At 44.5% G+C, this 20,975-nt stretch overlaps 1 protein-coding gene across 2 annotated transcripts in view; it reads left to right on the forward strand.

The window, feature by feature from the left end:
- The window catches only part of CFAP418 (cilia and flagella associated protein 418), a 36,332-nt gene that overhangs the window by 3,391 nt on the left and 11,966 nt on the right, over positions 1–20,975 (forward strand). For both annotated transcript variants that reach the window (XR_012320173.1, XM_073679649.1), the window contains exons 2-5: positions 5,892–5,988; positions 10,860–10,924; positions 13,746–13,811; positions 19,588–19,683. Coding sequence is in view for 1 of the 2 variants with exons in the window: in XM_073679649.1 (XP_073535750.1) it covers positions 5,892–5,988; positions 10,860–10,924; positions 13,746–13,811; positions 19,588–19,683 (324 nt within the window). In the remaining variant the exon portion in view is untranslated. The remainder of the gene's footprint in view (positions 1–5,891; positions 5,989–10,859; positions 10,925–13,745; positions 13,812–19,587; positions 19,684–20,975) is intronic.

A 20,975-nucleotide genomic window follows, 5' to 3' on the forward strand; every position in this document is an offset into this window, starting at 1 on the left:
TGATGCAGTGCGGCACTTTCTGCACACGCTCTGTAGTGATGCAGTGCGGCGCTTTCTGCACACGCTCTGTAGTGATGCAGTGCGGCGCTTTCTGTACACGCTCTGTAGTGATGCAGTGCGGCGCTTTCTGCACACGCTCTGTAGTGATGCAGTGCGGCGCTTTCTGCACACGCTCTGTAGTGAGGCAGTGCGGCACTTTCTGTACACGCTCTGTAGTGATGCAGTGCGGCGCTTTCTGTACACGCTCTGTAGTGAGGCACTTTCTGTACACGCTCTGTAGTGATGCAGTGCTGCACTTTCTGTACACGCTCTGTAGTGAGGCAGTGCGGCACTTTCTGTACACGCTCTGTAGTGAGGCAGTGCGGCACTTTCTGTACACGCTCTGTAGTGATGCAGTGCTGCACTTTCTGTACACGCTCTGTAGTGATGCAGTGCTGCACTTTCTGTACACGCTCTGTAGTGATGCAGTGCGGCACTTTCTGTACACGCTCTGTAGTGAGGCAGTGCTGCACTTTCTGTACACGCTCTGTAGTGATGCAGTGCGGCACTTTCTGTACACGCTCTGTAGTGAGGCAGTGCGGCACTTTCTGTACACGCTCTGTAGTGAGGCAGTGCGGCACTCTCTGTACACGCTCTGTAGTGAGGCAGTGCGGCACTTTCTGTACACGCTCTGTAGTGAGGCAGTGCGGCACTTTCTGTACACGCTCTGTAGTGAGGCAGTGCGGCACTTTCTGTACACGCTCAGTAGTGAGGCAGTGCGGCACTTTCTGTACACGCTCAGTAGTGAGGCAGTGCGGCACTTTCTGTACACGCTCTGTAGTGATGCAGTAAGGCACTTTCTGCACACGCTCTGTAGTGATGCAGTGCCGCACTTTCTGCACACGCTCTGTAGTGAGGCAGTGCGGCGCTTTCTGTACACACTCAGTAGTGAGACAGTGCGGCACTTTCTGTACACACTCAGTAGTGAGGCAGTGCGGCACTTTCTGTACACGCTCAGTAGTGAGGCAGTGCGGCACTTTCTGTACACGCTCTGTAGTGATGCAGTAAGGCACTTTCTGCACACGCTCAGTAGTGAGGCAGTGCGGCACTTTCTGTACACGCTCTGTAGTGATGCAGTAAGGCACTTTCTGCACACGCTCTGTAGTGATGCAGTGCCGCACTTTCTGCACACGCTCTGTAGTGAGGCAGTGCTGCACTTTCTGCACACGCTCTGTAGTGAGGCAGTGCGGCGCTTTCTGTACACACTCAGTAGTGAGACAGTGCGGCACTTTCTGTACACGCTCTGTAGTGAGGCAGTGCGGCACTTTCTGTACACGCTCTGTAGTGAGGCAGTGCGGCACTTTCTGTACACGCTCTGTAGTGAGGCAGTGCGGCACTTTCTGTACACGCTCAGTAGTGAAGCAGTGCGGCACTTCCTGTACACGCTCAGTAGTGAGGCAGTGCGGCACTTTCTGTACACGCTCAGTAGTGAGGCAGTGCGGCACTTTCTGTACACGCTCAGTAGTGAGGCAGTGCGGCACTTTCTGTACACGCTCTGTAGTGAGGCAGTGCGGCACTTTCTGTACACGCTCTGTAGTGATGCAGTGCTGCACTTTCTGTACACGCTCTGTAGTGAGGCAGTGCGACACTTTCTGTACACGCTCTGTAGTGAGGCAGTGCGGCACTTTCTGTACACGCTCTGTAGTGAGGCAGTGCGGCACTTTCTGTACACGCTCTGTAGTGATGCAGTGCTGCACTTTCTGTACACGCTCTGTAGTGATGCAGTGCTGCACTTTCTGTACACGCTCTGTAGTGATGCAGTGCGGCACTTTCTGTACACGCTCTGTAGTGAGGCAGTGCTGCACTTTCTGTACACGCTCTGTAGTGATGCAGTGCGGCACTTTCTGTACACGCTCTGTAGTGAGGCAGTGCGGCACTTTCTGTACACGCTCTGTAGTGAGGCAGTGCGGCACTCTCTGTACACGCTCTGTAGTGAGGCAGTGCGGCACTTTCTGTACACGCTCTGTAGTGAGGCAGTGCGGCACTTTCTGTACACGCTCTGTAGTGAGGCAGTGCGGCACTTTCTGTACACGCTCAGTAGTGAGGCAGTGCGGCACTTTCTGTACACGCTCAGTAGTGAGGCAGTGCGGCACTTTCTGTACACGCTCTGTAGTGATGCAGTAAGGCACTTTCTGCACACGCTCTGTAGTGATGCAGTGCCGCACTTTCTGCACACGCTCTGTAGTGAGGCAGTGCGGCGCTTTCTGTACACACTCAGTAGTGAGACAGTGCGGCACTTTCTGTACACACTCAGTAGTGAGGCAGTGCGGCACTTTCTGTACACGCTCAGTAGTGAGGCAGTGCGGCACTTTCTGTACACGCTCTGTAGTGATGCAGTAAGGCACTTTCTGCACACGCTCTGTAGTGATGCAGTGCCGCACTTTCTGCACACGCTCTGTAGTGAGGCAGTGCCGCACTTTCTGCACACGCTCTGTAGTGAGGCAGTGCTGCACTTTCTGCACACGCTCTGTAGTGAGGCAGTGCGGCGCTTTCTGTACACACTCAGTAGTGAGACAGTGCGGCACTTTCTCTACACGCTCAATAGTGAGGCAGCGCGGCACTTTCTGTACACGCTCAGTAGTGAGGCAGTGCGGCACTGTCTGTACACGCTCAGTAGTGAGGCAGTGCGGCACTTTCTGTACACGCTCAGTAGTGAGGCAGTGCGGCACTTTCTGTACACGCTCAGTAGTGAGTCAGTGCGGCACTTTCTGTACACGCTCTGTAGTGAGGCAGCGCGGCACTTTCTCTACACGCTCAATAGTGATGCAGTGCGGCGCTTTCTGTACACGCTCAGTAGTGAGGCAGTGCGGCGCTTTCTGTACACGCTCAGTAGTGAGGTAGTGCGGCACTTTCTGTACACGCTCAGTAGTGAGGCAGTGCGGCACTTTCTGTACACGCTTAGTAGTGAGTCAGTGCGGCGCTTTCTGTACACGCTCTGTAGTGATGCAGTGCGGCACTTTCTGTACACGCTCAGTAGTGAGGCAGTGCAGCACTTTCTGTACACGCTCTGTAGTGAGGCAGTGCTGCGCTTTCTGTACACGCTCTGTAGTGATGCAGTGCTGCGCTTTCTGTACACGCTCTGTAGTGATGCAGTGCGGCGCTTTCTGCACACGCTCTGTAGTGATGCAGTGCGGCGCTTTCTGCACACGCTCTGTAGTGATGCAGTGCTGCGTTTTCTGTACACGCTCTGTAGTGATGCAGTGCTGCGTTTTCTGTACACACTCTGTAGTGAGGCAGTGCTGCGTTTTCTGTACACGCTCTGTAGTGATGCAGTGCGGCGCTTTCTGTACACGCTCTGTAGTGAGGCAGTGCGGCGCTTTCTGTACACGCTCTGTAGTGCGGCGCTTTCTGTACACGCTCTGTAGTGATGCAGTGCGGCGCTTTCTGTACACGCTCAGTAGTGAGGCAGTGCGGCGCTTTCTGTACACGCTCAGTAGTGAGGCAGTGCGGCACTTTCTGTACACGCTCAGTAGTGAGTCAGTGCGGCACTTTCTGTACACGCTCAATAGTGAGGCAGCGCGGCACTTTCTGTACACGCTCAATAGTGAGGCAGCGCGGCACTTTCTGTACACGCTCTGTAGTGAGGCAGTGCTGCGCTTTCTGTACACGCTCTGTAGTGATGCAGTGCTGCGTTTTCTGTACACGCTCTGTAGTGATGCAGTGCTGCGTTTTCTGTACACGCTCAGTAGTGAGGCAGTGCTGCGTTTTCTGTACACGCTCTGTAGTGAGGCAGTGCGGCGCTTTCTGTACACACTCTGTCGTGAGGCAGTGCGGCGCTTTCTGTACACGCTCTGTAGTGCGGCGCTTTCTGTACACGCTCTGTAGTGATGCAGTGCGGCGCTTTCTGTACACGCTCAGTAGTGAGGCAGTGCGGCGCTTTCTGTACACGCTCAGTAGTGAGGCAGTGCGGCACTTTCTGTACACGCTCTGTAGTGAGGCGCTTTCTGTACACGCTCTGTAGTGAGGCAGTGCGGCGCTTTCTGTACACGCTCAGTAGTGAGGCAGTGCGGCGCTTTCTGTACACGCTCAGTAGTGAGGCAGTGCGGCGCTTTCTGTACACGCTCTGTAGTGAGGTAGTGCGGCGCTTTCTGTACACGCTCAGTAGTGAGGCAGTGCTGCGCTTTCTGTACACGCTCAGTAGTGAGACAGTGCGGCACTTTCTGTACACACTCTGTAGTGAGGCGCTTTCTGTACACGCTGTGTAGTGAGGCAGTGCGGCGCTTTCTGTACACGCTCAGTAGTGAGGCAGTGCTGCGCTTTCTGTACACGCTCAGTAGTGAGGCAGTGCGGCGCTTTCTGTACACGCTCTGTAGTGATGCAGTGCTGCGTTTTCTGTACACGCTCTGTAGTGATGCAGTGCTGCACTTTCTGTACACGCTCTGTAGTGAGGCAGTGCTGCGCTTTCTGTACACGCTCTGTAGTGATGCAGTGCTGCGTTTTCTGTACACGCTCTGTAGTGATGCAGTGCTGCACTTTCTGTACATGCTCTGTAGTGAGGCAGTGCGGCGCTTTCTGCACACGCTCTGTAGTGAGGCAGTGCGGCACTTTCTGTACATGCTCAGTAGTGATGCAGTGCGGCACTTTCTGTACACGCTCAGTAGTGAGGCAGTGCTGCGCTTTCTGTACACGCTCAGTAGTGAGGCAGTGCTGCGCTTTCTGTACACGCTCAGTAGTGAGGCAGTGCAGCACTTTCTGTACATGCTCAGTAGTGATGCAGTGCGGCACTTTCTGTACACGCTCAGTAGTGAGGCAGTGCTGAGGAGTCGGAGCCAGGGAAATGTCGGAGTGGGTGGTTTGGCTTACCGACTCCACAGCCCTGCTGTTTCCCATAGAGTTAAGACCCCCATACACATTAGACCAAGGTTGCACTAGGTAGACAATTCTGACCAAATCGACCATTATGGTTTTTAGATGGCAATCGATGGACTTTTGGACTACAAACGATCGTAGTTGTCATAAAGATCGATCGAGCATGTCTGATATTTTTGTGCGACTATGGCATAATATTTATGTGCTGATCATTTGGAAAACTGAATTTCATTAGCTCCATCTTCATTAGCTCCATCCCACTGATTATCAAAAGCTTTTGTTCACTATTCCTCCATAATGTATGGCTTCATCTAAAAGCTATTTGTACAGTGTAATTGGACTTGTGCATGGCGCTGTCGTGCAAGCGAAGATTCGTACAAACGATGGATGATCTTTCATTTTTCTATTTTTTTTTTTTTCATCTTGTGTATGGCCAGCTTTAGGCATAGACAGTATTAAAAAAAAAGAAAAACTGCATGATCCACTTGCAATCTGTTTTTGGGGACAAAATAGTTCTGCAGACACTGTGAGCGATTCATTAAGGTGCTTACAACAGACATCTGGCGTAAACACCTTAATAGGTTGCGCAAAAATATTGCGACTTTTGGCGTCTATACGCCAGTCCCATCCAGATTGCGCCCGCTCATCAATTTCATCATGAGTTATGCCACTATCGTACTCCACCAATGTACATCAGCCCTCAGCTGGCGCTCATTGGTGGTGACAGCGCTCGCTGGGTACCAGACGCGCCTAATTCATGATAATTCAGGTCACTGCTCCTGCGATTGCTTCATTAATACTCGCATGCTCTACGCCAATCTTAATTAATCGTCCCCTATGTTTTTTGTTCTTCCTGTTCCAATGAGTGGGTCCATGTTTCGCCGAGACCTGGTGTCTTCTGGGGGAAAAGCATCATATAGGTTTATTTCATCTTGATGACGGACATGCCTTATATAATCACCAATCTATGTGATCAACCGACTCCTTTACCAATGTGACCTGCAATTAATTATGTTTTATAGGGAATTTATTGTTTATTTCAGATCTAAAAATCCTGCAGCAATCACACCGGTGGATGATGAAAACGTTGATGATTTGATTGAAGATATACTCGATGTTCGCTTCTATGAAGGAAACAAGGTACGATCTTTATAGTGCACTATCTGGTTGGTGATTAGTTGCAGCGGTCACATGCTCAGCATGATGTCAAAGCTGCAGCTGATAAATGAAGGCTTACAGGGAGAATCAGGCCATGTAACAGATAAGTAATGCTCCTTTTGGCATTCCTGCTCCCCTGATTGATCGTGGACAACCCCTTTAGAATAGTGTTGAGGTGTGCATGCTCTGTTCATTGTCAATTGGACTGCTGGAAAGAGAGGAGCACTGCTCTTGTGTTTTTTTGGCAGTCCCATAGACAGTGAATAGAGCAGAGGTCATGTATGGACACCACTGCTCCATTGATGATGTGGCTCTCCTTTCTCAGGATAACTACTCCAGTTATGGGAGTGGTGGGAATCCCAGTGATCATCAAGATATCCTAGTATTTGTTGTTTTCATACGGCTTTTGCATATATGTGTTTGAAGCATGAAAGAATACCCTATTAGGAATATAAGACGCACCTTATCGTAAGGTGCACCCCAGGTATAGACAGCAGGAAATAGGAAAAACATTTTTCCTATTAACTAAAACTTCCCTGCCTGTTTAAAGTGGATGGGTCATTATCTCTAATTTTAAATTAAATTTAATGTACTAGGGTAGAATAGGGAGGTAATAAATCTATTGTTAGTTTCTCTCTGTAGTATTTTACACACAACACAGCTCTGCTGCATGCACATATAAACACACCGTGCTATGCTACATATGCACATATACATACACACTTCCCTGCTACATGCATATATAGACATTCACAGTTCTGTATATATGCACATGTAGACATACACAGCTCTGCTGCATGCACATGTCGACATACACAGCTCTGCTGCATTCACATGTCGACATACACAGCTCTGCTGCATGCACATGTCGACATACACAGCTCTGCTGCATGCACATGTCGACATACACAGCTCTGCTGCATGCACATGTCGACATACACAGCTCTGCTGCATGCACATGTCGACATACACAGCTCTGCTGCTTGCACATGTCGACATACACAGCTCTGCTGCTTGCACATGTCGACATACACAGCTCTGCTGCATGCACATGTCGACATACACAGCTCTGCTGCATGCACATGTCGACATACACAGCTCTGCTGCATGCACATGTCGACATACACAGCTCTGCTGCATGCACATGTCGACATACACAGCTCTGCTGCATGCACATGTCGACATACACAGCTCTGCTGCATGCACATGTCGACATACACAGCTCTGCTGCATGCACATGTCGACATACACAGCTTTGCTGCATGCACATGTCGACATACACAGCTTTGCTGCATGCACATGTCGACATACACCGCGTGCAGAATTATTAGGCAAATGAGTATTTTGATCACATGATATTTTTTATACACGTTGTCCTACTCCAAGCTGCATAGGCTTGAGAGCCAACTACCAATTAAGTAAATCTGGTGATGTGCATCTCTGTAATGAGGAGGGGTGTTGACTAATGACATCAACACCCTATATAAGGTGTGCTTAATTATTAGGCAACTTCCTTTCCTTTGGCACAATGGGTCAGAAGAGAGATTTGACGGGCTCTGAAAAGTCCAAAATTGTGAGATGTCTTGCAGAGGGATGCAGCAGTCTTGAAATTTCCAAACTTTTGAAGCGTGATCACCGAACAATCAAGCGTTTCATGGCAAATAGACAACAGGGTCGCAAGAAGCGTGTTGGCCAAAAAAGGCGCAATATAACTGTCCATGAATTGAGGAAAATCAAGCGTGAAGCTGCCAAGATGCCATTCGCCACCAGTTTTGCCATATTTCAGAGCTGCAACGTTACTGGAGTATCAAAAAGCACAAGGTGTGCGATACTCAGGGACATGGCCAAGGAAAGGAAGGCTGAAAAACAACCACCTTTGAACAAGAAACATAAGATAAAACGTCAAGAATGGGCCAAGAAATATCTTAAGACTGATTTTTCAAAGGTTTTATGGACTGATGAAATGAGAGTGACTCTTGATGGGCCAGATAGATGGGCCAGAGGCGTGATCAGTAAAGGGCAGAGAGCTCCACTCCGACTCAGATGCCAGCAAGGTGGCGGTGGGGTACTGGTATGGGCTGGTATCATCAAAGATGAACTTGTGGGACCTTTTCGGGTTGAGGATGGAGTGAAGCTCAACTCCCAGACCTACTGCCAGTTTCTGGAAGACAACTTCTTCAAGCAGTGGTACAGGAAGAAGTCGGTATCGTTCAAGAAAAACATGATTTTCATGCAGGACAATGCTCCATCACATGCATCCAACTACTCCACAGCGTGGCTGGCCAGTAAAGGTCTAAAAGAAGAAAAAATAATGACATGGCCCCCTTGTTCACCTGATCTGAACCCCATAGAGAACCTGTGGTCCATCATAAAATGTGAGATCTACAGGGAGGGAAAACAGTACACCTCTCTGAACAGTGTCTGGGAGGCTGTGGTGGCTGCTGCACGCAATGTTGATCGAAAACAGATCAATCAACTGACAGAATCTATGGATGGAAGGCTGCTGAGTGTCATCATAAAGAAAGGTGGCTATATTGATCACTAATTTTTTTTGTGTTTGTTTTTGCATGTCAGAAATGTTTATTTCTAAATTTTGTGCACTGATATTGGTTTACCTGGTGAAAATAAACAAGTGAGATGGGATTATATTTGGTTTTTATTAAGTTGCCTAATAATTCTGCACAGTAAGAGTTACCTGCACAAACAGATATCCTCCTAAGATAGCCAAATCTTAAAAAAACCACTCCAACTTCCAAAAATATTAAGCTTGGATATTTATGAGTCTTTTGGGTTGATTGAGAACATAGTTGTTCATCAATAATAAAAATAATCCTCTAAAATACAACTTGCCTAATAATTCTGCACACAGTGTACACAGCTCTGCTGCATGCACATGTCGACATCTCAAAGTGTGCAAGCGGTTTCAAGAAACTGGTTCGATAGCGAATAAACCAGGTAGAGGATGGAAGAAGGCTACAACTCCTCCGACTGATAAGAATCGTGAGAATCGACCTAAATAACAGGAAATCAACTGCTGTTGACATCAACAAGGAGCTTGTCAACACTGGAGTGACAGTGTCTGATCGGACGGTTCGATGACGATTGATAAACTCTGAGTTAAGAGCCAGAATACCACATAAAAAGCCATTTTTGCATGCCTCACAGCGTCAGAAATGTCTGCAGGGGCCAAAGAACATTCTAAATGGACCATTGAGCAAGGGAGAAATGTTTTATGGATCGATGAGACACGCATATCCATCTTTGGCAGCGACGGTGTCCGCTACGTTCGACGACGACCTGGAGAGGATTGCTTGCCAGAGTGCCCACCATGAAGCATCCTCTGAGTGTTATGGTAGGGGGCTGCATGTCCAGAGATGCAGTTGGTAGGCTGCAGGTAATTGAAGGAACAGTTAATGCTGAAAAGTCCATCAAGGAAGTCCTTCAGCCTAAACTCATTCCTTCGGCACGTGATGTATTTGGTGAAGGGACACCGTTTATTTTTCAGCAAGATGGAGCCCCGTGCCATACAGATAAAAAATGTCTCTCCAGGTTCAAGGACAAAAAATGTCCAGCTATTGAATTGGCCAGGAAACAGCCCAGATCTGGCTCAAAAGAGCGGTGTCAAAACAGCGGGCTTCAAAAAGCAGGAGCTCATTGCAGCCATCATCAAATCATCACACCATCTGATTTACACAAACTGGTAGATCGCATGCCAAGTAGATGCCAGGCAGTCATCAAGGCCGAGGGCTGTCCAACTGAGTATTAACATTTTACTGTTAGATATGAAAATAGGAGAAATCAATGGCTTTTCTCCCACAGTCATCTGAGTGACAATCGTGTCCAATTTGTTGACAAATGAACACATTTCCTGCTAATATTGTGTTTCTATATGAGATTTTGTTATTTCTACTTAAAAACTTTACTGTGAAATCAAAAACATTCATAAAAATTTGTATTTGTATTGGCAAAATGCTAAAAATTAATAAATCTTGAGGGTGTTGCCTCAATTTTGGCCACTAGTGTATATGCACTACAAGACTTTTTTTTTTTTTTTTTAATTCCCAACCTTTTATTCTTTGATAACTGCATCATAAGTAATTCTCTATAGATACATACGGTAGTGGACCTGAGGAAGCCGGGTTACTACTTGACTATAATGCCAGTTGTCAGGGTGTATGTCACTATGCCTTAACATGATATGGGGTATAAATGTAAAATGAAATTTGACTATAAAGACTGTTTCTCACTTTGGTGAACCAAACACAAATTCATTCATTTTAATTGCTACGGTGTAATGCTTCTTGTCCCCTGTAGAGGCGCTGCAGGGGGATTGAACACCTACTCTGCTAGATCTCCCTCATATTGAAGCTGATCCCCCTCCCCCGAAAGATCGTAGCATCGAAGGTCTGCGTGTACATTAGTGGAAATTCTGCCGAGCACAATCATATGTTTGGAGGCTGCCCCACACAGCAGGCATTGTGGGAAGGATTGGGCATGTTGAATTTCAATGCGTTTTTCCTGGGAGAAGAGAGGCAGCGGTGTTGGGCATGGTTCTCACTCTGCTCTCCCCATTGAAAACACACGTATACTCTGGAGAACCGAGCGTAGCGGGGGAGGAGACAGATGGAGCCATTAGTATAATGGGGAGTAATCATTTCAGGGTGCACCCCCCAACCTTATTTTAATGTGTTATTTGATGACATGCTGTAAAAAGGGTTAACTTGAGGATTTCTCTGGACGTCCCCTCCACTGATCTTCCTAGGTTCACAAGTCACTGCTTTATTCTATGTATGGTGCCATCATTTTCATTGTGTCCTTCTGCTTACCTGTTATTATTTTTTATTTTTTTTTAGACACAAAATGTAAAATCCCCAAGACAACAATCCTGCAAAACATCCAGACAACATCCCAATAAAAAGTAAGTGAAACCACTGTTCCTGTACTGTAGAAGTGGGGTAATCTGATGCAGAATACATTCCCAGTACTCATCCGCTGAATCTGCCATGTCACTCCGGTGCTCCCTGATGATCTCTGCTTACCCAGGATCCGCGCGGTCACATGGTGCACCCACATGACTGCTGTAGCCAATCACGCCCTCATGCTATGTACACTGTTTAAGCCAGTAATTGGCTGCAGTGGTCACGTGGCTAGACACAATGTGACCGCTGCAGGGAAGCAAACAGAGCGAGGAGAGATGCTGGAGTGACAGTGGATTCATGAGTTAACGGGAATCTCAGCAGGCTTTCACCCCCAGGCTATTTATACATGCATGTAGCTTTTTCAAATGCCTTCACATGGCCAATCTATTTCTAGGTTACTGAGAAATTAGCATTTCAATTGTTATGCAAATGAGGCTGAAAGACTCTGGTAGATCTGAAGCCTCTGGCACTCCAGCTCTATTCTCCATCTACCGCCCAACAGTCAAGCAGGAGGAGGCAGGGAATAGAGCTGGAGTGACAGAGGCTTCAGATCCACCATAGCTCTTCAGCCTCTTTTGCGTAACAAAGTAAACACTGATTTTTCAATAACAGAGGAATAGACTGGCCATGTATAGCCATTGCTGCACTTGTCTTTGAAAGAGCTTGGAGGTGAACTCCTGCTAACAAATTTTCTTTCAGGACCCAACTAGACTTGTCTTTCAGAACACAAGGAATTAGCCTTAAAGGTTATGGGCACATTTTTCTTGGAAAAAAATGATTTTTCCATATGTTAGTAGTTACCTTTGGGTAATTACATAGGATCCGGCGCACAGACAGATTTGTATCTCCTTTGCAGATCACTCAGCTAGATACTGGAGTTACAGGCTCTGAGGCAGCAAAATATTGGAAGGTTTTTAATAAGACTATTTAGAAAGTTGCCTAACTTTGCAATTAGAAAGGAAATGAACAATAAAAAAAAAATTCTATGTGAAGGTGTACATAGGCCTTAACAATGGATCTTCGCGTGCATTTGCACTGCTAATGCTCCTAAGTTATATATAAAATGTTTCCATAGTTCTCCATTCACCCAATAGGTGCACCCAATGGTTCCTATGGGTGACATATGTCATTGTATGCCTATACAATCTCATATGTTGGTAAATCCTTCTGACCTATATCTCCAATGTACTGCATGTGCAGCATGAATGCACCCTGATGCTGATTATACGTGTTAGATAGTTGTTGTCCAACTATTTATTTATTTTTTACTTATTTCACATATTGTGCCTCCATGAGGTCATTAAAGACAATACTTTTTTTATATAAAAAAAATCTGATTTCCCTTGTACTTGGGACTGGTATATTAGTCCCAGTTACAGTGGAAATTCAGACTCCTGGGTCAAGCAGCTCCTTCACCCGGCGATCACATGACCGTTGGGTCAGGAGGGGGGTACAAGGTTAGCGTTTTTATATCTTTGTAGACAGCTCTTGTTTATCACTGTGTATACAGCAATCGAGAAGGCAGAGACCATAGTAAACCACCTCTGCCATATCTATGGGGAATGCGGCTGTGTCTGACAGCTGGCTCCCCACTGCCTCAGTTGCTGGATAGCAGCTGCTTTACTATACAGTGACATTTTAAATCATCACTGCAGAACGTTTAACGTCTATGGGTGGGTCCGGAAGTGGTCTCTTTTTCATTGCTTCCTATGGGTGAAAAAATGTTGCAAAAACGCTGAAAGAATTGACAAGCTGCAGATCAGTGCTCAAATTCAGTCAGCAAAAAAAAAAACAAGCGTGTGCATGAGGTTTCTGAAATCTCATAGCTTTTGCTGGTGTTATAAAAAGCACAGCAAAAATGCAACATGTGAACATAGACTTACAGTTCTACATAAAACTTTATGAGCACCAATTGCCATCTCCTAGATCAGTAATATGAAAATCTGTATTTACTGAAGACACATTTTCCCCATGAATTGAGAATTTTGAGAATTAGTAATCAGTCCAGGAGGAGAAAGAAGCAGATTTCTCTAATAAGATACATTACAGTTTCTTCTTTTCATGCGTACTGTTAATTTATGGGGAAAAATAAATAATACAACGGTTACTCTTTAAAGGGTTATTCCCATCTCCAAGATTCTATGTCAATATGTAGTAGGTTTAATAATGATAGTATTAGCAAATACCTCCAATATAGTATAGTTCTTCTGATTACCTATGTCGCTTACCCCATGTGCAGGGCATAGCAGTAACTTAGATATCCATTGTTACGACCACTATCAAGAAATTGTCACTATATGAGTGGTCGTAACCATGACTACCTAAGCTACTGCAATGACCTGCACATGGGGTAAGCGACTTAGTGAATCAGAAGAACTTCACTACATTTCTAATTGGAGGTATTTGCTAATACTATTATTATTACACCTATTACATATTGAAATAGGTTCTTGGAGATGGAAATACCCCTTTAAATGATATAAGAGGTGAGTCGTCCATATAGATCGGACCGCGAAAAATCACAGACAAGTGAATGGCCCCATAGACTAACACAGGTATCAGTGCTATCCGTGAAAATCAGAGATGGTATCCGTGCTCAATAATCGGAGGTCTGAATATGGCCTAATAAAACGACCAATTCTGTAGAGTAAGAGTCTGTAGTTGGGTCACATTCAAGGCCAGGGGACAGTCGGGATCTGTTTAGATCTGCGTCAGAGGGTTTGGCAGGAGCCTCATGCATTGCAGGGGGACGGCAGTACAAGAGCTACTGATCATGTTGATTACATCTGAACATAAAGCAGATGACTGTCGCTGTTGCAGGTGCTGCCCAGTTTACCTCGGGGGAAGTCTGGTTCCTTTTGGCCTTGGGACAAGTGTATCTGAACGGTAAGTATCTCCTCCTGCCTCCCATACTACATGAAATCGCTGCTCATATAATAGCGCTCCGCTGGGACAGACAGACTCCACGTGGATTACAGAGACCGCCGTGCATTTGTATCGACAGGATGGAATAATGCATTGTTATGGCAGTGTTGCAGCTTATCGACTGGGAATTTCTGGAGTCGGATCAGCTGCAATACAAATGATGGAAATCTATGGGAAGATTTCTAGAAAAAGGTAAATGGTTAGTCCGGCTCAATAAAAAAATATGTCTCAGCATAGTGAAGAGAAAAAAAACAAGTATAGTTACCTGCTGCTCTCCTATCACTGCCTGGTTCCCTCACCGGTCTCTGTGCTTCTGGCTGGAAGGACACGTGACCGCTGCCGCCCTTCATTGGACGCAGCACTGAACAATACATGAGCTCTCCAGGCAACCCAAGCAGGATTATATGGACAGATATGTGACCTCTGCAGCCAATCACGGTCATCACTGCGGCTAGTGATTGGCTCTCACGGTCACATACCCTTTTGTAGAGACAGCACAGAGACTGGTGGGTGACCTGAGCAGCACTAAGAAAGGTGGGACCCCGGCGCTGCAAAGCAACAGTGCTAACCACCGAGCCACCATGCTGATCTTTTAACTCTTGGTTGCACAGAGCACTCACTGTACTAGAGAGCAGAGGTGAGGTACACGGCTTCCCCAATTTTTCAGTTTGTGCATCAATTTAGCTCCCCAAAAATTTGGCAAATACTCTGTCAGAAAATACAGTGCGCCAAACACCATCCACATATACATTACTGTACACATCCTTACCGCTCATACTGACCGTTCCAATCATTTTTTCCCCTCAAACTTGATAGCTCTTGAGATGGATTTTCATCTTCTGTAGAATTGTAAAATGCACAGTAGGTGGCGCCGTCAGTACGTTACAACATTTAGGCCGAAATGGCGTAATAAAGGAGAAGGGGGAGACGTTACTAATAATAATTTTTATTTCTATAGCAGCAACATATTCCACAGCACTTTACAATAAGTGGGGACATGTACAGACAAAGACATTACAGAATAACACATAATTCAGATACCAAGAGAAGTGAGGGTCCTGCTCGCAAGCTACAGTCTATAAGGAAATAGGGGGAACATGAAAGGTAAATGGTAAAAAGTGTTTGTGTTGTATGGTCCAGCCATCAGTATAATAAATAAGGTATTCACATAACGCTGCATGAACCGGTCACCAGCCAGTATAAACACAGAGAACATCTTCACGACCTATGACATAAAGGTATGTCCAAGGTCGTCTATCCCCCTTTCATGTTGGCTCCGGCGCTGAACCCACATCTTTTCCGGGGACATGACAGCTGATCTGATGAGCTGTCATGTGCCTCTAACAGCCGTGGGTGGAATCGCGATCCACCCGCGGCTGTTAACATGTTAAATTCTGCTGTCAATCACTGACTGCAGCATTTAACTCGGGCACATCAGAAGCGCGTCACAAGACACGCCCATCAGCGCCCGTGTCACATGACCGCAGGTCGCCGATGGGTTGTCATGACAGACAGGGGGGTCTGCAGAAGACCCTCTGTGTGCCTGTCATTGCAGATTTCCTATGAACGCCAGTCCGTGCCCGGTGTTCATGAGAGATGATGATTTTTTTTCTGCAGCCTTGCCATGTGTAGCACAAGTTTTTGTGAAGATCGCAGCTTCAAGTTTCCTAAGGGAACTATTAAAGCAAGTAAAAAGTTAAAAAAAAATGTTTTAAAAAATATAAAAGTTTAAATCACCCCCTTTTGCCCTATTCAAAATAAATAAATAAATGCACATACTTGGTATCGCTGCGTTCAGAAATGTCCGAGCTATGTAAATATAAACTTAATTAATCTGATCGGTAAGCGGCGTAACAAGAAAAAAGATCAAAACGCCAGAATTAATTATTTTTTTTGGTTGCCGGAACGTTGGAATGAAATGCAATGATAGGTGATCAAAAGATCAGATCTATGGTATCAATAAAAACATCAGCTTGGTGCTCGATAAATAAGCCTTCACCCAGCCCCAGATCCAGGAAAATGGAAACACTACGGATCTCGGAAAATGGTGCCTTTTTTTTTTTTTTTTTTTTTTTTTACAAACTTTGGATTTTTTTCCACCACTTAGATAAAAAATAATCTATACATGTTGGTATCTGTGAACTCATAATGACCTGGAGAATCATAATGGCAGGTCAGATTTAGCATTTAGTGAATATCCAGAGAAATGGTGCAGCACAAGAGAAGTTGTGGAGACGGGAGTGGGAGGTTCGGATTATTGAGAATGTTAGCTGTAGGTCATTAGCAGAACGGAGAGCAGAGGGTAGGGTGATATACAAGGAAGGCTGGAGTCACCATAACTGTGGTTCATGAGGGGGGGTATCACCGCGCTCATAAGCAAGTGGATAACAAACTGCGGGGTCCATTTTTTGGTGTTACCTTTTGCAAAAGTGAAAAATTTGGGCTAAAGCAACATTTTTGTGGAGAAAAAAAATGAAAATGTTCTACACTGTGTGCAGAATTATTAGGCAAGTTGTATTTTAGAGGATTATTTTTATTATTGATCAACAACTATGTTCTCAATCAACCCAAAAGACTCATAAATATCCATGCTTGATATTTTTGGAAGTTGGAGTGGGGTTTTTTAGATTTGGCTATCTTAGGAGGATATCTGTTTGTGCAGGTAACTATTACTGTGCAGAATTATTAGGCAACTTAATAAAAACCAAATATAATCCCATCTCACTTGTTTATTTTCACCAGGTAAATCAATATCAGTGCACAAAATTTAGAAATAAACATTTCCGACATGCAAAATCAAAAACCCAAAAAATTAGTGATCAATATAGCCACCTTTCTTTATGATGACACTCAACAGCCTTCCATCCATAGATTCTGTCAGTTGCTTGATCTGTTTTCGATCAACATTGCGTGCAGCAGCCACCACAGCCTCCCAGACACTGTTCCGAGAGGTGTACTGTTTTCCCTCCCTGTAGATCACACATTTATTATGGACCACAGGTTCTCTATGGCGTTCAGATCAGGTGAACAAGGGGGCCATGTCATTATTTTTTCTTCTTTTAGACCTTTACTGGCCAGCCACGCTGTGGAGTAGTTGGATGCATGTGATGGAGCATTGTCTTGCATGAAAATCATGTTTTTCTTGAACGATACCGACTTCTTCCTGTACCACTGCTTGAAGAAGTTGTCTTCCAGAAACTGGCAGTAGGTCTGGGAGTTGAGCTTCACTCCATCTTCAACCCGAAAAGGTCCCACAAGTTCATCTTTGATGATACCAGTACCCCACCTCCAGCTTGCTGGCGTCTGAGTCGGAGTGGAGCTCTCTGCCCTTTACTGATCCAGCCTCTGGCCCATCCAAGAGTCACTCTCATTTCATCAAACCATAAAACCTTTGGAGTAGGACAACATGTATAAAAAGTATCGTGATCAAAATACTCATTTGCCTAATAATTTTGCACACAGTGTATATGGCCAAATTTCTCAAATTCTGTGTAATACTTGTGGGTTTAAAATGCTGACTATTGCCTTGGATAAAATCCTTGATGGGTGTAGTTTCCAAAATGGGGTCACTAGTGGGGTTTTTCTGCTGTTTGGTGCCTTAGGGGCCCTGCAAATGTGACACAGTGCCAGCAATTTTTCAGCTAAATTTGTGTTGCAAAATTCAAATATTGCTCCTTCCCTTCTGAGCTCTGACATTTGTCCAAACAGAGGTTTCTGACCACATGTGGGGTAACAAATTGTGGGGTCCATTTTGTCGTGCTATCCCTTGTAAAGTGAAAAAAATAGGGCTAAAGCAACATTTTAGAGTAAAATTTTTTTTTTTTTTTTTCATTTCACTTTGCATTAATACCTGTGCCCTGAAGGGTTAAAAAAAATTTTCCTGACAGCAATGTTGAAATATTTGAGGGGTGTAGTTTTGAAAATTGTTTCACTTTTGGGGAGTTTCCAATCTAGAAGCCCCTGAAAGTCCATTAAAACCTGAATAGGTCCCTAAAGAAACAGGTTTTGTAAATTTCTTGAAAAAATTAAAAATTGCTGCTAAACTTTTAACACTTCTAACATCCTAACAAAATAAAATGTTAAAAAAAATATGCAGATTTGAAGTAGACATGTGGGAAATGTTATTTATTAATTATTTTGTACAGCATGACTAACTGGCTTAAGGATATAAAGATTGAAAGTTTGAAAATTGCAAAATTTTCAATCTTCCTTCTCCAAAATTCCAATATTTTAACAAATGAACGCAAAAAATATTGACCTGAATTTACCACTAACATAAAGTACAATATGTCACTAAAACTAAACAGTCTCAGAATCAGTGGGATCCGTTGAAGCGTTCCAGAGTTATTACCTGGTCACTGGTCAGATTTCAAAAATTTGGCCTGGTCATGAAGGTCAAAATTGGTTCCATCACTAAGGAGTTAAGATGCTGAGCTTATCATTGTACAATTAAGCAACACAGAAACATACATGCTTCATACACAGGAACGCTCAGACTCCTGGATAGATCACTGGAAATCCTTCTCTCCCCCGACATCATCTGTCAACTTTTATCTAATGTCTCTGGTGGCCTTTTCTGCCGTACATATATTGGGAGGATGCTGACTATTGACTTATGCCCCCCATACACTTTAGATGGTTGTCGGCTGAACGTTGGTTTGACCGGCAGTTATCTCTCCAGACTCTCCCATACTCTTGAGCCGTCACTACGACGAGCACTCCTGTGTTCCCTAAGAGACAGCCACTGCCAGACATGTCTGATGGGGTCTTAACTCTTAGAGAACAAAGGAATTAGCAGTCCTAAATCAAACATGTTGGATTGTTATTTCCCCCGACATCATCTGTCAGGGGTCCCCATGCACATTAGACTGTTGGCCGAACCTGTAGATATTCGTGAGTTCAACTTATTAGATTAGGGTGAGTATGGGAGTCTTTAAGACCTTCAAACTCATTAGTTAAGTCGTCTGAACCCACCCATTTCGGCAGGATATGTTGACTATCTGTTGTGAATGGAGGCCTCCCCAACCCCATTCTATTTCACCTTTTTTTTCACCACCCATTACTTCCTATGGGTGAAAAAATGCTGAAAAAACACTAAAAGAAGTGTCGTACTCTATTTTCCAAAAACCCAACCAAGGCACAAAATACGCCGGAAAAAAAAAAAAAAACAAGATGTGTGAACAGAGAATTCTTGTTTCTCATAGACTTTGGTGGTATTGCAAAACACAGCTGAAAATTTGCATAAAAATCTGCAGCAAAATACGCTGAAAAACCCAATGTGTGTGAAGATATTCTAAAAGTCAATATCGACCCTTTAACTAACCTTGACACATGACTTAGGAGAAAAGCCAACCCAGAATCTTTATTTGCAGACACGTGTTTTGAGATGTTGCCCCTCCTCAGTGCAAAGCAAGAGATTTGATTTGACTGTTAGAGAAGCTTCTGACTTAGGTCTCGTTGTAGAGCGTGACATTCCTAACATGCCAGTGTAAGGAGACTTATAGGCCATGCAAAGCTCCTCCTTGAAATTAAATATGCAGAAACGAGAGATATAGCTGCTGCCGACAGCTGTCTAGTATTTGTGGGCCATTGTACTCGGCGGTTGTCTTCAGAATAAGCCCTAAGCAGCAATTTAATTTATCAAGATCTTCCATGGTAACGTGTCATGAAGTCTTCTGGTCATCCCTGTGTTCTGTTCTGTGACGACACTTTGCTCCTCGTTCTTTCTTTTCTCCAGAGCCTGTAACCAGCTGCGCTGCACTTCCTGCGATTTCAATATTGTGACATTTGATGACTACAAATGGGACGTGTCCTGCGACTACCTCTTCTTCAGGTAATTCAGCTTAGTGTAAGGTAATAATTGGAGACGCCATGAACATTTCTACCCAGTACCAGACAGTCGTCACTAAGCACCTTATCAAGAAATGGCCACATTGTGCGAATGAGCAGTACCTCTCTACCCATGGAAGTGACGTGGATTCAATAGACTCACGATTATAACTTCCTTTATGTTACACCACTATTATGTTTTGCTAAAATATATATCGTGTATGGTTGTGGGTAAAAAAAAAAAAAAAAAAAACTATTCGAGAGACGAATTCTGCTCTCACTGGAAAAAACAGTTTAGAATTCTGCTTGAATGCAGGAAATGGTCTCTAGCTGTGAAAGTAAAAGTGTGAACTTCAGTTAATAAATCTACACACCCCTGTTAAAATGGCAGGTTTTTGTCATGTAAAAAAAATCATACCAAGAGTCATTTCCGAATTTTTTCCACCTTTAAATGTCGCCCATAATCTGTACACACCCATTGAAAAATAAACTGAAATCTTTAAGGGTGGAAAAAGAAAAAGAACTAAAAGAATGCCGTTGCATAAATATGCACACCCTTAGGCCACGTTCAGTATTTGTAAGCCAAAATCAGGAGTAGAACAATCAGAGGAAAAGTATAATAGAAACACGTCACCACTTCTGCATTTTTCCTGGTTTTGGCTTACAGATACCAATGTAAAATACTGAACGTGTGAACGTGGCCTTAAGCTAATACTTTCTTGAAGTATCCTTTAATTTATGACAGTATTCAATCTTTTTGGGTTGGCGTCCATCAGCATAGCACATCTAGAATTGTCAGTCTTTGCCCACTCTTCCTTGCAAGAGCTCCAAATCTGTCAGACTGAGAGGGCATCTCCTGTGTACAGTGCACTCTTCAGGTCACCAAGAGATTTTTAATTGGATTCAGGTCTGAGCCCTTGCTGATTTATTCCAAAATGTTCATCTTCTTCTGGCAAAGCTATTCTTTTGTTGGTTTAGAAGTATTCTTAGAGTTGTTGCCTACTGAAAGGTGAAATCCCTCTTGATCTTCAGCTGTTTAGCAGAGGCCTGAAGGTTTTGTTGCAAAATTGACTGATATTTGGAACTGTTCATAATTTCCTCCATCTAGACTAAAGCTCCAGTTTCAGCTGTTGCCTCCTCCATGCATCACTATGGGTATGGTGTTCTTTAGGTGGTGGGCAGTATTGGCTTTGCACCAAACGTATCTTTTTGAATTATGGCCAAAAAGTTCAATCTTGGTCTCATCTAACCATAACACATTTTCACATGTGCTTTTAGCAGAATTGATGTAGGTTT

Source organism: Phyllobates terribilis, unplaced genomic scaffold (assembly GCF_046119375.1).
Source record: "Phyllobates terribilis strain yellow unplaced genomic scaffold, ASM4611937v1 Scaffold_4__5_contigs__length_816908805, whole genome shotgun sequence".
NCBI classification, from domain to species: domain Eukaryota; kingdom Metazoa; phylum Chordata; class Amphibia; order Anura; family Dendrobatidae; genus Phyllobates; species Phyllobates terribilis.